The sequence below is a fragment of the Monomorium pharaonis genome, chromosome 7 (genome assembly GCF_013373865.1).
Source record: "Monomorium pharaonis isolate MP-MQ-018 chromosome 7, ASM1337386v2, whole genome shotgun sequence".
Lineage (NCBI taxonomy): Eukaryota > Metazoa > Arthropoda > Insecta > Hymenoptera > Formicidae > Monomorium > Monomorium pharaonis.
The window spans coordinates 22,138,069-22,156,228 of record NC_050473.1 but is presented as its reverse complement, the minus strand read 5'-3'; the positions used below and the strand labels follow the sequence as shown (position 1 = coordinate 22,156,228).

Sequence of the window (18,160 nt, the reverse complement as noted above, 5' to 3'; positions counted from 1 at the left end):
CCACAACAATATATATACACGTAAAGTCGATAAGTAGTGCAATATAAAAATTTTTGTTCTCAATATAAAATCCAATTCACAGATTGATATTATTATGTGTATTTTAATTCTGGAAAAAATTCCAAACTTATAAAAAAAATACATATGTAATCTCATTAAGAGAACTTTGAAATGCCCGTCAAACTTGATCGAGGTCGATAATGTAGTCATTCATGCATATCATTAACAAGATTTCGTATATATTTCTTTTTTACATTCGGAAATCCTTTTCCAGAATTAAAGTACACGTATTAATATCATCATATGAACTGGATTTTATACCAAGAATAAACAAAATTGTTTTTCAGACTGTTCTTTTTCTAATCTATTAAGTGTACAAATAAGTTTCCGCCGTTTTTTATCAAAAATTAGGCATTTATTGTGAAAGAACAGAACCTCTCTCTCTCTCTCTCTCTCTCTCTCTCTCTCTCCTCCCTCCCTCCCTCCCTCCCTCCCTCCCTCCCTCCCTCCCTCCCTCCCTCCCTCCTCCCTCCCTCCCTCCCTCCCTCCCTCCCTCCCTCCCTCCCTCCCTCCCTCCCTCCCTCCCTCCCTCCCTCCCTCCCTCCCTCCTCCCTCCCTCCCTCCCTCCCTCCCTCCCTCCCTCCCTCCCTCCCTCCCTCCCTCCCTCCCTCCTCCTCCCTCCTCCCTCCCTCCCTCCCTCCCTCCCTCCCTCCCTCCCTCCCTCCCTCCCTCCCTCCCTCCTCCCTCCCTCCCTCCCTCCTCCCTCCCTCCCTCCTCCCTCCCTCCTCCCTCCCTCCCTCCCTCCCTCCCTCCCTCCCTCCCTCCCTCCCTCCCTCCCTCCCTCCCCTCCTCCCTCCCTCCCTCCCTCCCTCCCTCCCTCCCTCCCTCCCTCTCCTCTCTCTCCCTCTCTCCCTCCTCTCCCTCTCTCCCTCTCTCCTCTCTCTCTCTCTCTCTCTCTCTCTCTCTCTCTCTCTCTCTCTCTCTCTCTCTCTCATCGCTTTCATCAGTACCTCACTATCCACCAAGTCAAAAGCTACCTTTATGTCCACGAACACTAATACCAATGTTCCCCCCTTCGTCTCTACCTGTCTGTTAATTAAATAATTAAGCACGAATATATTGTCAATCGTTTCCATCCCTTTCCTGAACCCAGTTTAATTCGGTGGAAAAATTGCCCTCTCCTCCAATTCCGCTCTCAACCTTTTCGCCAGTACCGCCGTATATATCTTGTATGCCTCCCCTTTCTTCCTGATTGGTACTATTACCTCTTCATTCCATGCCTCCGGCCATCCCTCACTCTTCTAAATCTAAAATTTGAGTTCCACGGGTATCTATAAGCCATATAATAAATGGAAATGACTGTCTTTTTTCTGGAGACCTGTGGAAAGTGTCAAAAATCTGTCAAATTGATTGAAAATTGCGTCTAATTATGTTTTTATAATAATTACAAAAACAAAAAAATAAACAAAATAAAAAAATTTTTAACAAAGTCAAAAAAATGGAGACAACATCACTACGTTCTCGTTTGTGTCTCTGGGTTCGGCTGCCTGTGGTATTCGTGACGATATTAGATATTCTGCCACGCCATATTGAATCTGCCATTTTAAATTTCGGAATCCCGATATTTAAACATTATTAGCTTAAAAACTATTGGATAAGTATTTAATCAGAAGTTGGTTTGACTGAAAATTCTTTCATGCCACAGACTCGACTTGTTTCCGGATTGACGCAATTTTCAATCAATTTGACAGATTTTCGACACTTTCCACGAGTCTTCAGAAAAAGACTGTCATTTCCACTTCTTATACGGCTCATGGATATCCATAGAACTCCAATTTTAGGTTCCTTTTGTAGTCGGAAAATTGATCTTTTTTAACATTCTCCTTTCCGTTAACCGAATAACGACCTCCACTCCTCCACCTTCGTCAGATCATCTACTATTCTCTCCCTCTGTCCCCTTAAACTCTTCTTTGCCTCCATTACTTTCTTCTTTCCTTCTAATTCCTCCATCTTCACCAACACCAAACCTCTCCTCTCATCTACACCTCCTATCTTCTTAACCTCCTTTACCTTTTCTTTGATATCCATCACTTTCCATAAGTCTTTTACCGCCTCTTCCGCCTTCCCTTCCTCTAACCTAATACCTTTAATTACTAAATTTTTCTTCCTCTCCCTTCTTTCTCCCTTGTTCCACCTCACTTCCATTTCCTTTAGTCTCCTTGTTAATTCGCCCGCAAATCTCCCCTCATCTATCCTCATTTCCCCGACCATCGTTCCCCTCTTCCCCTCTCACCACCTCTCTCTTCGCCAGACCTACCACTCTCCTTTCCAAATCCTCTAATCTCTTCCTTATTTCTTTCCTTTCCTCCTCCCACTTCGTCATCATTCCCTTTCATTGCCTCGTCATTTCCTCCCTTCCCTCATCTAATTTCATTCTTATTTTCTCTATATCTTTGACAATATCTTTTCTCAAAAACTCTCGTATATACCCATTGCTTTTTCCCAATGACCAAAATTTCTCTGCCTCCCTTTTAGTGGATTCCTTCCTAACTTACTTCTTTTACACAATTCTTCCTCATCCACCTGCTCTTCTCCCTCTATTCCCTCTTCTAGTTCTCTTTCCTTCCTCTTTTCTGTGCTAAATAAATCTATGCTCCCCATGTTACTCGATCTTTCACTTTCTAGCATCTACACATTCGACGGCCTTCCTCTTTTCTTAATTTTCTCTCCCTTCCCTTCTAATCCTATATCCTTTATCTCACTCATCATCCTCTATCACCTTACTATTAATAAACACCTCTTGTTCGTACTAACTTACAAACCCGTCTTTCTTCCGCGTTTCCTCACTTGTCTGTCCCGGCGCCATTATCACTCCTACTTGCCTCGCTCGTACTATCTGTTCTCTATGCTATCTATACATCCCTCGCTCCAACCTAACCTAACCTAACCTAATCGACACCTCACTTTTCCCTTGTAATATCAACTTTTTTCCTAATTCCCCTCCTGAGATTTTTATTCCAATTTACCGCCCTGCTCTCCAGCTCTCCCTGCTATCTCTCCAGCACACCCTTTCCGTCACTTACGCCTATAAACCTCTCTCACACTAGCACACTACTTTCACTCGTGTCACTCACACAGTCACCGGAAGCGGAAGTCAATTAAACTTTATATCAAGAACTAGAAAAATTTTTTATATTGTTCTACTTATTAACTTTGCACGCGTATATAACCTAAATTTCCGTAGCGCAATTTTGTCTCAATTAGACAGCAAAATCTAATTTTCAAAACTCGACACTGTTCCTGTCGTCTACCAGTCTATGGACATAAATTTCATAAGTACAAATTGTAAATCTTTTATATTAAACAAACATTGTTACGATGTAATAGTGCATTAACAATTTTTTCCGTTTTTAGTATAAACTCCCTCTCATAAACTGGTAGTAATGCGCGTACTTTCATTCTACAAAAAGTTTTCCAAATCTATAAAAAAAATAAAGATACTGCAATACAAAAATTACTGTCTTTCTGTCGGTAAAACAGACGTCTGCAGAATCCCTTTAATTATAACTTAATTTAGTTTAAAAAACATTAACTTTTTCAATACTGGGTAATTATGCAGTTATACGGAGCCACCTCCGATTTCAATGTTCTTCACATAAGCTATCAACAAAGTCATTATACTGAGTAATGTTGTAAAGGTTGTAAAGGTTTTAAGTCCCGCTCGGCATCTATTAAAAAGTTATTAACACAAAAAGTTTTCACAAATTATTTGTAATTTTTGACGTTGAAATTGCCCTGAAACACACACACACACACACATATGCGCGCGCGCGCGCGGGGCGGAGAAGCAAAAGGGACTCGAGGGTCATTTATCATCTTTATTTATTCCTTGTACTATCTTACTTGCACGTATATTTTGTCGCCCTGGATAGAAATGCGCAAAAGTACAATGCGTATATATAAACAATCCAATTATATGGTTAGAGAACGCGTGGGGGAAAGGCACCCCAACTCCGTAATTTTTCCTAACTCTAACCCACCAATTTTATGTCGCTATTTGGTTAGTAGAGATGTGCGAATTATTCGAATTTGAATCAAATCGAATCGAATCTGACGATATTCGATTCGATTCAAATCCGAATCAACATTGTTCAAATTCGAAAGATTCAATAACGTCGAATCACTGCAATTCGAATTCGAATAAAAAAACCGCGTAAGAAGACTTAAAACCCGTTAAATTCTATCGTGCATCCAGCGCCTTTGCGGTCAGAAAAATTCTTCTAAAGAATTTTAGGCTGCGTTCGGAAACATCACCCGAGTGCACTCGAGTATCGTTCTGTCTTTGTTTACTACCCAAAGTTAAACAAAGACTTTTAATAAAGTATAATTTTTAATTTTAATATATGCTTAAATGCTTTTCATTTTACTAACACATTTCTCATTTGACGCTAAGGGATCACATATCACAATTAGTCCTCTACAATTCTGCTGTTGTAACGGAATTTTACATAGGCTCGCATAAAGACTCCATTTTGCATTTTGTCTAAAGTATTTGAATATTTATTGCCAGTTATAATTATACCTACCAATACTATGTTGTGATTTGTGGATTATCTTGCTAGACTCTTGGTGCAAACGGAGTAAGTTGCACATTGCACAGTTGGTCGTTACGAAACTTTAAACTTCGTTAATTTTGATTCACCTATTCGATGTTTCAAATGCTTATGTCACATTCCTGGCTTGCAGGATTCCTATGCGTTGATTCGATTCGAATTCGAAATATGGGTGATTCGATTCAATTCGGCGATATTTTTGTCAATTCGACTCGATTCGATTCAAATTTTTTTTTTTTGCAAATTCGGTTCGATTCGATTAGAATTAGAAAACCTTGATTCGCACATCTTTATTGATTAGTGCGAAAACATTGGAAACGAACAGCGTGGATCTTATTTGGCGTGAAAAGTCGCAAACCCATGTGGTACTGTACATGTGCGTGAACGTCGTTTACTTTACATATAACACTGATATCATATAAAACGTAAAGTAAACGGGAGCAGTACACTTACACACGGTTCAAATGGACACAGTACATTTGGACACGGTGCTTTTGGACACGATATCTTGCGCACGGTTCAAATGGCCACGGTGCATTTGCACACGGTGCATTTGCACACTGTGCATTTACACACTGTGCGTTTGCACACTGTGCATTTGCACTGTGCATTTGGACACAAAAAAAATTTTATTAAAAATGTACACCAGTTTTATGCACACGTAAAATTTGGCCACCAGATATTTGCACACACAAAAATGCCCACCGTTCACTTGGACATGTAAAAGTTGCACACCATTCTTTTGCATACCACTCACTTGCGCACCATTCACTTGCACATCGTTCATTTGCCCACCACTCATTTGCACACCAAAAAATGCGCACTGATCATTTGCACACGGAAAGATGCGCACTGATTATTTGCACACGGAAAGATGCGCACTGATTATGCGTATAACTGATGTACATTTTTGCATATAACTGGTATACATTTTTAATAAAATTTTTTTGTGTCCAAATGCACCGTGGCCATTTAAACCGTGCACAAGGTATTGTGTCCAAAAGCACCGTGTCCAAATGCACCGTGTCCATTTGAACCGTATTCAAGTGAGTACCACCCAAGTAAACGACATCCACGCTTGTACAGTACCACATGGATTTGTGACTTTCCATGCCAAACAAGATCTACGCTGTTCGTTTCCAATGTTTTCGCATTAACCAAATAGCGGCATAAAATTGGTAAGAGTTAGGAAGAATTACAGAAAGGAGCAAAGCCCCTCCCCCGTTCACGCGTTCTCTATACCATATAACTTTATGACTTCACAAATTTCATTCCATATTAATCAGAAAACAATGGTACATTTTTAAATCTTTTTTGTTTATAACTTTTTTTGGACTTCCCCGACTAAAAATTGTTATTTACATTACTTTTTAACTATAAGAAGCCACTACAAAAAATTTCAGCCCATTTAAAGGTGGAGCCGTGGTTCGCAAGAATTAGCATTACAAATAATTCGTAAAAACTCCGTGTTAATAATTTTTTAATAAATGCCGAGCGCGGCCTAAAACTTTCACAACATTACTCAGGATGATAACCTTGATAACATATGTAAAGGACATTGAAATCGGGGATGACTCCGTATAACTGCATAATTACATCAATCCTGATAAAACTGATAAGTTTTCCATATCCTGATAAGTTTTCTATATAATATTTTAAGAACTCGATGTGACTCAAAAATAAAAATATCACAAACAGCAGTTGTCATACCATAAAATATTTGAAAACCTACCAAATCATCACTAGATTTCTTCTTTAAAGTTGCTAAATCTAAACTTGCAGGCTGTAGAATAAGAGGATCGACGATTTCTTGTACAATGTAATCTGCTAACGTTGCCAGTTGTCTGCAAGTCGTTCTAATATCATAAACCGGATTTTCAGCAAATCGATCTCTTTGCGCACATGTAGCCATTTCTATGGATATCTTCATTAATTCAATCTTCTTGGTATGATATTCTATGTGCCCGCTAAATGGCGGATAATCCATCCACCTCACCAACGGCTTCACCGCCATCATAATTGATGCTACATCTGACAACGTTTGAGTGGTGACCGACTCTGAATCCCTCTGACGACACAATTCTTTGTGCAAACTGTGCGCCTGGCTGGACAGTCGCAGCGCCAGTAGCTGCAGATTTTCTTTATCGAGGTCATAATGGAATCCCTTAAGGCATTCCACGGCCTCAAGAATGATTTCCTGGTGACCAAGCTTTATCACGCCCAACTCTTCCAAATCCTGTGATTGCAAGTTTAATAACTGCTGCCCGTTTACATCGTGATTTAGAAAGCTGTGAATGTAGGGAAGCACGGTGCTATCCAAACCTGTAACATAAAAAAAAATAAACGGATGATAACTGATTCCTCTGGTATAAATTACGATAATTATCCAAGACATCGTCATTTTAATTATTTTAATTTTAATAAAATCTGAATATAATTTTGATAACATTTTGATAACATTTTGTTAAATTTTATAAAATTTTAGAACGTGTTGACCAGTAATTTTATTAAAATTTCATTAAAAAATTTATTTCAATAAAAATGTTCAATTTCAATAAAATATCATTAATTTGTAATTACAAAAAATCTGCAATTTTTCGTTGCAAATTCATTAAAAATTCATTACAACTTCAATAAAATTTAAAATTCGAAATAAAACCTGCAAAATATATATAAAATTACCCTCCAATGACATTTACAAAAAAAGTCGTAAGATTCACCAAAATTACGGCCCGCATTTTTGAAACAACCAGTATATCTAAAATCAGACCCCATAAGAACACAACAGAAGTCGAACGCAACGTTGTGTCAAAATTACAAAGCAATCGGTAAATAACTTTCGGAGATCTTAGCCAACTAACAAACATACATTTACATTTTTATTTATATAGATTATTCGCAATTCATATAACTGGAGTTATAAAATTAAAAATAAATAAAATTCGTATTAAGCATACTTTATCATAATTTTTATATACTGTTGTAAGCAAAGTTACAACTGATACATTCATATTGCAAAACGCATCATCTTTCAAAGACATTGCGAGAAGCACCTCTTTCGAAAGACACACAGAAATTCGCTACGTTCACGGAAGTCCCAAGCAACTTCCGTGAGCTTACAACATCGCGATACGGAACAGCGCGGAAGCAATTCTGTATCGCCCTAGAAATAAGGCCCTACGCTGCACAATTAAACTGCGAGGCTACCGCGTTCCAGTGTCGAAACGCTTAGCCTCGCGGAAGCCACTAACGTCCGGTCACCCTGAAATTGCGCTAGAACATCGACAAATATAAGCGCAACCACGCCGTGATCCAGTAAAGAGTAATAACACGCGCACGACGTAAGCACGCGATTACGCTTATCGCGAGTGTCACCTAACACCGTACGCGCAGCACAGCTGATTGTAAACCAGAGACATAAATAAAGACCGAAAGCACAACAAGCAAGAGGCCGTCTTTTCAACCAACCTATGAGCCAAATCCCCTCCCCTTCGGATCCTAACCCCTTTGTTGTGGGCGTGTTGTTCGCTCGCAGTTAAGTTAGGTTGTGCGCAAAGAAATATGGTGCATGAAGAGAAGTACGCTGGTTTCCCTTAAATAAATAGTTTATTCCTTTATGTACATTTTACAGAGTCTTATGTTTGCATTTTTATTGGTTGGCCCTGACAAGGGCCGTTTGTGTATATGGGATCTCAAGCCTGCCGCGGCCTCCAAGCTAACGGCGGGTGAGCCTTCGTCACCCGTACTCCACTCAAGTTATTGTTTTCGTCCAGAGATAGCGTGGACGTTATTTCCGGAACCTGGTTGTCTGCGGCTTTCCTTTTCTTGGAAGAGCGTCTTTCCTTCCGCTTGGCGGCGCGTTTCTCCCTGCAAGGGCGTCCTGCCGGCTCGTCGCGGGGTCGACTGCCTCATTGTTGGCTTCCTGGTCTGTTCAGTGCTGCTGCCTTCGTGCTAAGTACCGTGGTCCCTGGTTGCCTGTAGGGCGATGGTCTGTGTTGCCCGGTTCTCCCAGGTCGTGTCCTCCTCCGTCTGGGTGGTCTCCTCTATTGGTGGTCTCCCTCGCCAGGCTCTCCAATAGGTCTGGTAACAGGTACCGGGGCAAGGTGTAGCGCCAAATCCGCGGATCGTCGGCGGCCAATAGTACCCTTGGAGGTCTGGTCCTTCTCAGTGAGATTACCGCGGTTGCGGGGTTCCACGGCTGCTCCTTGGTGGCCAGCGTGCTTGCTAGTATTATATACGAGAGACGGCTAATGTCTTCGTATGAGAAAAAGAGGACTCGAGTGCGAGTACGCAAAGAGTAATTCGTCCGTCTTCTCGTGCTACTTATAAGGCCTCGAAGTCGTCATCTTACTCCTGGAATAAGATGGGCAGGCAAACCCCAGAACTATTTCGGAGAAGAACTCCCGTTCAAAGCAAAACGTTCACAACAATACTTTTAATGCATTTCTATTCATTTTCTATTAAAAATTTCTTTCATTTTCAATATAATTACAAACCAAATAAAAAAAGTGTAACATTTTATCATGTTCTATATTGTGAAAAAGTGATTTTTTATGTATACTGTCATCCAATCTGTATCAAATATTTCTTCCAATTTTAGATTTAAAACTTTCGCGGTTATTAACGTTACTTCCAAGCAAAGATCGGCAAAATATTAATAATAAATTAATGATAACAGATTACATAAATAATCATCAGTAAACAAATCTGCTTTTTAATTATTTGATTAATCATATTTTCGATTACTTAATTAAATAAGTAATCAAGTCTGAAAACTATTTGATTACATGGTTAATCAAGTAGTCGGAATAAAATTTTATTACTTGAATAATCGAATAATCGAAATAATATTTTTGATTATTTGATCAATCAAGTAATCGGGTACAAAAAATATTTGATTACATGATTAATCAAGTAATCAAAATAAAAATTATTTTATTACTTAAATAATCAAATCGAAATAAAAATTTTCGATTGCTGAATTAATAAAATAATCAAAAAAATATTTTAGTTGCTTGATTAATTAATATTAAGTAATTAAGTTTAAAATATATTTTATTATTCTAATAAACAGTAAAATCTAAGTAATCAAATAAAAATGATTACCTGATTAATGAAGTAATTTGAATAAAAAGGTTTGATTATTCAATTAATCAAGTAATCTGGTTTAAGAACTACTTAATCAATCGGAAAAATACTTTAATTATTTAATTATTTAAATAATTAAAAGTATATAAAACAAAATTAAATTAGTAAAAATAAAAAAGGCATATAATACAAGTAATTTATATGTAATTTTAATTGCTTTTGAAAATATGATTAACTTTACACAGCACTCTTTTTTCAAAATTTTCATCCGTAAGACAGTTAAATTTCGCAATGTCGAACATGGTAGCGAAACTAAATAGTCTTTCCACTGAAGCTAAGGACGGAACCAAAGTATTAAATTTATTAAATGCTAATTTTATTATAAGATCAGTATCGCATGTAATTGTCTAAAAAGTCTTTGGAATAATTGTTGCAGTTTTATGAAAATGTAACTTGGTTTTTAATAACAACGTTTTTTACCTTGTTTCCAAATTATTTATTAATATGGAAACTATTTATTAATATAGAAACCAATTTTTTGTAATAAATTAATTCTGCAACTTTTGCAATTTGTTTCTTGCAAAAACAATTGTTAATAGCAAGTAGCCATAATTAAAAATTATGTAAATAAATTAATTTTAAATAAATAAAAGTATTTGTAAATCTCTCATATTAACAATGTTGAATTTTGCGCAAATATCAAAAAACAGATTAGGATTACAATAACCAACACTGCAAACACATACGTGCAAACTTAACAGAAACCGAAAACATACTGGCTTCAATATTTTTTTTGTAACCTGGAGTTGTCTTGTTATTTACATTGTTTATGTGTGTGCGACAGCAGTTATTTGGACTAAGACGCAGTCGCCTACTTGATCCCAAAAACCCTTGATATTCTTGAAGATAAAACTGAATACGGGCGATTTCGCTGCGCGTTTACTTAGGGCGAAATATTATCGTACCTCTTAATATCAGTTTATGGCTATTAACAATAACACAGGCACACACAAAAAAGTGGTTGGTCCGGCGGACCAGACTAGTCAATCCTTATGTATTTTGACCCACTAAATCCGAATCCAAGGTCAGAATTGCAAAGTTAGCTCGTATATCCTAAACTCAAAACAAATTTTTTTAATGTTGGTCCCGCAGACCAGACTAGTCTATCCTTATGCATTTTGACCTGCTGAATCCAAATCCAAAGTCAGAATTGATAAATTCCCACATAGAAATAAAACCTCCAGTAGACGTCTAATGGACGTCTGCCATGGAAGTTTAAACTTCCAGTGGACGTCCATTAGACGTCCAATATAGAGCCATTAGAAATCCACAGTTCCGCACTGTGGACGTCTATTAGACCTTCAATAGAGGTCGTCAAAGAGGTCTATTAGACGTTGTGTGGATCATTAACAGAGGCTTCACGGAGCCTCGATGGATGACTTACGGACGTTTCGTGGATCATTAATAGAGGCTTCACGGAGCCTCGATGGATGATTGACAAAATAAAAATTTAAAATAAAAATTTTATTTTTTTAAAATTATTTTTATCAACAGTACATACTAAATTTAGGACAAATTTTTATTAATTAATTAAATTTAAATTATATTATTTTATTTTATTCTTACTTGCCTCTGGTTTTGAACCCGGGACCTTAGGATTACAAACCTTGTACTCTATCTGCTATACCAATTTGACTCATCGATATGGGTACTTGTTATTGTCTACATATATTACATATATGTTATAAACTGACGCAATTATATTATTTTTTATAAAAGCAATTAAATTTTGCAAAACATATTAAAAATAAATAGCATTAATTTATTTACTTATTAATTTCATTGTTAAATTTATCTTTTTCCATAACCTTAATAATTTGATGGAAATTGCGATCTATTTAGCATTAATACTTTGAAGCGTTCAAATGGTTAATTAGATAATTTTAACTATATAGATCATATATTCTAAGAAAAATTGAATAGTACATTTATTATTCTGTTTTTGTATTCAGTACATGATAAATTTAGATTTTGTGCATTTTTTTGTGCGCAGTAATTGTAGACAAACCGTTATTTTTGAAAACATCTTTATGATAATTTTTTTTAATATTAAATGGATCTCTCATTCAGGATGCTATAGTGTTGTCTGATTTCTGAGTCAACTACGACGCGCATGGACGGCTCAAAAATCGGACAGCATTGTGATATCTTTTATGAGATATTAAGCTGATATCATTTAACTGTGATATCATAAGGATAACATTTTTAAGAAACTTAAATGAAACTCTTCCATGAGATATCTCAAAGACCTCTCTTAGTAGACGTCTCTGATAAATGTTACCATTTGGACATCATTTCCAAGATATTTAAATGTTTTCTTAAAAAAGTTCTCTTAAAGTTTTCATTCTGATAAGCGTGTTGTCTGGGTAACTTCTATTATGAAAATAAATGTTCCATACAGCTACGGAAGTTTAATGGATACCTAATGGACGTCTATCTAACTTCCATCATGGAAGTAAATGTTCCATAGAGCTATGGAAGTTTAATGGATCCTTAATGGACGTCTGTCTAACTTCCATCATGGAAATAATGTTCCATAGAACTATGGAAGTTTAGTGGATCCCTAATAGACGTCCATCTAACTTCCACTGTGGAAGAAAACATCCAATGGAGCTATGGATGTTTAATGGATCCCTAATGGATGTCTATCTAACTTCCACCATGGAGGTAAATCTCCAATAGAGCCATGGACGTTTACTGGATCTTTAATGAACGTCTGTCTAACTTCCGCCATGGAGGTAAATCTTTAATGGAGCTATGGAAGTTTACTGGATCCCTAATGGACGTCTACCTAACTTCCGCCATGGAGGTAAATCTCCAATGGAGTTAAGGAAGTTTACTAGACCTCTAATGGACGTCCATCTGACTTCCACCATGGACATAGACGTCCCATGGATCTATGGAGATTTAATGGACGTCCATTGGACATCCACTGGATGCCAATTTCTATGTGGGTTATCTTTATGATAATTTTTTTAAATATCAAATAGATCTCTCATTCAGGATGCTATAGTGTTGTCTGATTTCTGAGTCAACTACGACGCGCATGGACGGCTCAAAAATCGGACAGCATTGTGATATCTTTTATGAGACATTGAGCTGATATCATTTAGCTGTGATATCATAAGGATAACATTTTCAAGAAACTTAAATGAAACTCTTCCATGAGATATCTCAAAGACCTCTCTTAGTAGACGTCTCTGATAAATGTTACCATTTGAACATCATTTCCAAGATATCTAAATGTTTTCTTAAAAAAGTTCTCTTAAAGTTTTCATTCTAACAAGCGTGTTGTCTGGGTAACTTCTACCATAAAAATAAATGTTTCATACAGCTATGGAAGTTTAATGGATACCTAATGGACGTCTGTCTAACTTCCATCATGGAAGTAAATGTTCCATAGTGCTATGGAAGTTTAATGGATCCTTAATGGACGTCTGTCTAACTTCCATCATGGAAATAATGTTCCATAGAGCTATGGAAGTTTAGTGGACCTTAATAGACATCCATCTAACTTCCACTATAGAAGAAAACATCCAATAGAGCTATGGATGTTTAATGGATCCCTAATGGATGTCTATCTAACTTCCACCATGGAGGTAAACCTCCAATGAAGCCATGGACGTTTACTGGATCTTTAATGGACGTCTGTCTAACTTCCGCCATGGAGGTAAACCTTCAATGGAGCCATGGAAGTTTACTGGATCCCTAATGAACGTCTACCTAACTTCCGCCATGGAGGTAAACCTCCAATGGAGCTAAGGAAGTTTACTAGACCTCTAATGGACGTCCATCTGACTTCCACCATGGACATAGACGTCCCATGGATCTATGGAAGTTTAATGGACGTCCATTGGACATCCACTGGATGCCAATTTCTATGTGGGTTGGCTAATTTTTTCCTAACCTCAAAAAAAATTTTTTTTTAATGTTGGTCCGGCGGACCAGACTAGTCAATCCTTATGTATTTTGACCCGCTAAATCCGTATCCAAGGTCAGAATTGCAAAGTTGGCTCGTATATCCTAAACTCAAAACAAATTTTTTTAATGTTGGTCCCGCAGACCAGACTAGTCTATCCTTATGTATTTTGACCTGCTGAATTTAAATTTAAGGTCAGAATTGCTGAACTAACTCATTTTTTCCTAACCTAAAAAAACACTTTGTAAAAGCAGTTTGGGTCACAAATGTATAATCCGGAGCGTGCAAGCTTACGTAACCACATTACCCGTAAAAAATTCAATACGGATGACAAGTCTGAGCTTCTGTGAATCAATAGCGTAGAAAATTCATTCCCCTTTTCTATTATATCTAACTCTTTTATTCTCGAAGGTTCTGTGCAATGGCTCTCTTACGTTTCTTCTTTTTCATGGAGACATCTCGTTTGAGCGTCCAGCAGAAACCAACCATCATGTTCACATTCCACTTGCCTTGATATCGATGCTCTATCTCCTTGATGTCCTGATGAAATCTTTTTTTCTGTTCTTCGCTATAATCACTTAGATTTTCTGGGAATTAGTCGATATGAGAAATCCAAGAAATGCAACTTAAGATTCATTAAACAACCTAGTTTTCTATAGTTCGCTATTATTTCCGCTTCCCTTTTTCTGTAATCTTGACTTTTGTGGTTTCCTAGAAAATTTTCTGTAACACCTTTAAAACTCAGCCATGCTGCTCTTTCGTCTTTATTCATTTTGGTGACAAAATTGTCGTCTCTCAACATTTTACGTATTTAAGATTCATCGAAAATTCCTACCCGCAATTTCGCATTAGAAATGTTAAAAAATTTGTCTTATAAATACTGATAACGTTCACCTTTTTTATTTAAAATTTTCACGCATTGTTTCATAAATCCTAATCTTATATGAAAAGGTGGAAGAAGAACTTTTAAAGGCTCAACTAACGGTTCATTTATGATGTTTTTAGATTTAGGTTGTAGAGACGTTCTTGTCGGTCATTCTTTCTTATGTAATGGTTCGATCTCTACTATCCCATTCACATAGAAAGCATGGATTTTTTGTGTAACCTGATTGTTGACCCAATAATATGGTGAGAATTTTTAGATCCCCGCAAATTTACCATCTATGTTCTGTGTATTTAATTTTTTCAAAAATTGTTTTCAGGTTTGTGTACTCTTCTTTTATTACCTGAGTGCGCTACAGGAATGGAAGCATATTAGTATTATGCAGCAACACTGCTTTCAAGCTTCTCTCAGAAGAATCGACAAATAGTGTCCAGTTATCGAACTTGTAACATCCAGGTTTCAATTTGTCCATTAATCCGATAACAACGTGACAATAGACTAATAAATGTTCTTCATCGGCAGAGAAATATTGCCGATATTCTCTTTTTCTGTCACGATAATAAAGTTTTCACATTTTTCGCCTCCCTAACATTGTGTTTCAACCAGAACGCCAGAAACTGCTCCATCCTTGGGCAAACCTAAATCTCGTACGAGATCGTTCACCTTCTCTTGTTATTTTTCCTGGCTTTTTTGAAATACGAAACATAGTCACCATCAGTTGATTTACTTTCACTCTCAGTCTCGCTCTCAGTTTCACTTTCAGATTCTTCCAAACTTCCATCAATTTCCATTCGATTGAGTTCAGAAGTAATACTTGTATCTATGACTTCATCGTTTGTTTCGTCGGATACTAATACATATAAGATCAGTTGGGGTAAGTGCGGCTTCGGAGTAAGTGCGCCATCGGCTTGTGTAATGTTACAAAGAAAATTATATAGAGTGCGCCGTAGTCGTATGTTGAGTAAATACAATTGTGCAAATTTTCACCGCTGAAGCGCACGCTATTGTCAATCAGTGATCTCAGCACAATGGTAAATAGTCAGCACTAAAGAAAAACTGTGATGTCAAGTTGTGAAAGTTCTGTTGCCGTCAACGTTAACGTGGAAAGAATAAAACTTGTCAGTACTTTTTATAGTTAACATTATATCTGTAATTAACAATCCTATTTGCGTTTCTTTGACTACAGTTAATTTGTCGACTTGTTTATTGTTGATTCTTTAAACTCCCATCCGGGGCAAGTGCGACTCAAACTATGGGGCAAGTGCGACCGTAAATTTATCGTTTATTTTTGTTTCCGTAAAGCTTCTTTTTACTTTTGTTTTGGTTTTGGAAATTTTTCATTATTTTTAATCTCTTTACTTATCAAAAACTGTTTCTTTTGTCCAGTAAGAAAAAAAAAACAAAAAAAGGAGAGAAAAGAGCTTGGAAAATAAAACCAACAAAATCAAGAAAACTTTTAAAGTGCAAATTAAGAAACAAAAAAAAATTAATGTTAAAAGCTATAAAAGCGATAAAAAAAGCTAAGCAGTTATTCATTGTGCATCACTGTATTCTTATTCATAAGTAAATTTTTTCATTAAAAGTAAACTATTTGTTCATTATTTACTAAAAAGCAGTTAAAAAGTTGTCTAATAAAAGTTAAATTACCCTAAAAGTCAAGCTTTTTTTTAAAATTCGATTTTTAGTATTTTAGTATTTTTTAAGTGTTTATAAATTAAGTAAAAAAAAGAAATCTTAAAAAAAAGCATTGAAAAAATATTACTTAATTAAAACTGCCTGCTTCTGCACTAAAAAGACTTCGCCATATTAAGCATAGTGGCAGTAATAGTCGAGGTCACACTTGCCCCAAAACCGGAGCAACAAAATTTTCTGAAGTGTGATTTTTTCTCTTAATATTTTCTTTTTTTTTTTTTAATGACTTTATGCATCTATAAAATACAGTTTAAATGTCATGTTGCCAAAGTTTTAATGTTGCATAAAAATTTGGAAGCTTGTAGGAGAAAAATAAACAGAAACTTTGCATTTTCGGGTATTCACTTACCCCAACTGACCTTATAGGTTTCGTTAAACTCGAAACATTGGCGTACCATAATGTCGACTTTTTGTGTTGTTTATTCCATTCAGACTTGTCATACAGAAATAGCAATCTTCTCTGGTCATCGGTTTCTTCCATATAGCAGGTACTCTTATTCTCAGTTTTGTCTTGTTCTTTTTACAACTTTGCAACATTTTATAACAAAAACTACATATTTTCTTGGAGACCCAATCGGACTCTTGGTTCGCGATTTCGATACAGAAAGAATTTTTCTAGAGATCTTTGTTTTTGGCATTAATGTTTTTCCATTTTTGTGGCATCTCATATCGAAAGTTAAAAAAAAATGAGCCAATTCAGCAATTCTGACCTTGAATTTGGATTCAGCAGGGCAAAATACATAAGGATAAACTAGTCTGGTCCACTGGACCAACATTTAAAAAAAAATCCTTTTTTAGGTTAGAAAAAAATGAGCCAATTCAGCAATTGGATTTATATTTAACGTGTCAAAATACATAAGAATTGACTAGGCTGGTCCGCCAGACTAACATTAAAAAAAAATTTTTTTAAGGTTACAAAATACGAGCTAACTTTGCAATTCTGACCTTGGATTCGCATTCAGCGGGTCAAAATACATAAGGATTGACCAGTCTGGTGCGCCGGAACAATCACTTTTTTGTGCCTGTGTTATTTTCGCAATAAACAAGTTAATTACAAATTAGTCAATACAAGATTAATTAAACACAAAGAATTAATTTTTATATTAATAATGGATTTGAAAATAAAATATAAAAACACTGCCCAATTACTATAGACGTATTCATTTTTTTAGGAGTGGAGATTTTATTAATAAAAAAAAAACACAGTAAAGGCTCGCGCCAAGTAAACACGAACGCGAGACCGACCGTGTTCTTTACGCAAGTACGCGATTGGCAAGCACTCAAGATTATTACATCTCAAAAACGGCTAAACCGATCAAATTTTAACTAGGCTCAATCAAAAACTTGGGGTCAATTTATAAACTACAGGTCAAAATTAAAGGAACAAAAGTTTGAAGCGCCATGTTCGTAAAAGTTGAGCAAAAAATCTGAATTTTTTATATGATATAGCCCAAGGTGTTAACTTGACTCCTGCAAAATCTCCCTGCTGTGGGTTCAGTAATTTCGGAGTTATGCCCGTCGAAGCAACTCCCGATCAAAAATAAAAGCAAGGTTGTAACTTGGAAAGTACAGAACAATCTGATGCAAAAAACGAACCAGAAAAATTCGGAAATCGGCTAAGTCGGTTCTGTAGGTGTCGCTTAAAGTGTCCCTGGTGCGCCCTGATACCCCCATCCCTTTTTAACCCTGATTCGCAATTCCTTAGGACTGATAGTGGTGACACCGTTTTGCGTCGCGTCCGTCCAACCGAGGACAACTTTTTAGCACGGCTCGGCTCGCCGTTACATGTCGAAGGTCTCACTTTTCTATAACCCTTACCATCCCGCGGTAGATTGGGCAACCACCCCTAACACTAATTAGCACCCGCAGCATCCGGCTTCCATGCGTCCGGAAAATTTGGAAATG

The 18,160-nt window shown here is 36.7% G+C and overlaps 1 protein-coding gene across 3 annotated transcripts in view; it reads right to left on the bottom strand.

Moving 5' to 3' along the window:
• LOC105839284 overlaps nucleotides 1–18,160 on the bottom strand; it is a 224,563-nt gene that overhangs the window by 169,696 nt on the left and 36,707 nt on the right. For all 3 annotated transcript variants that reach the window (XR_001139286.3, XM_012685479.3, XM_036289894.1), the window contains exon 2: nucleotides 6,346–6,935. Coding sequence is in view for 2 of the 3 variants with exons in the window: in XM_012685479.3 (XP_012540933.1) it covers nucleotides 6,346–6,935 (590 nt within the window). In the remaining variant the exon portion in view is untranslated. The remainder of the gene's footprint in view (nucleotides 1–6,345; nucleotides 6,936–18,160) is intronic.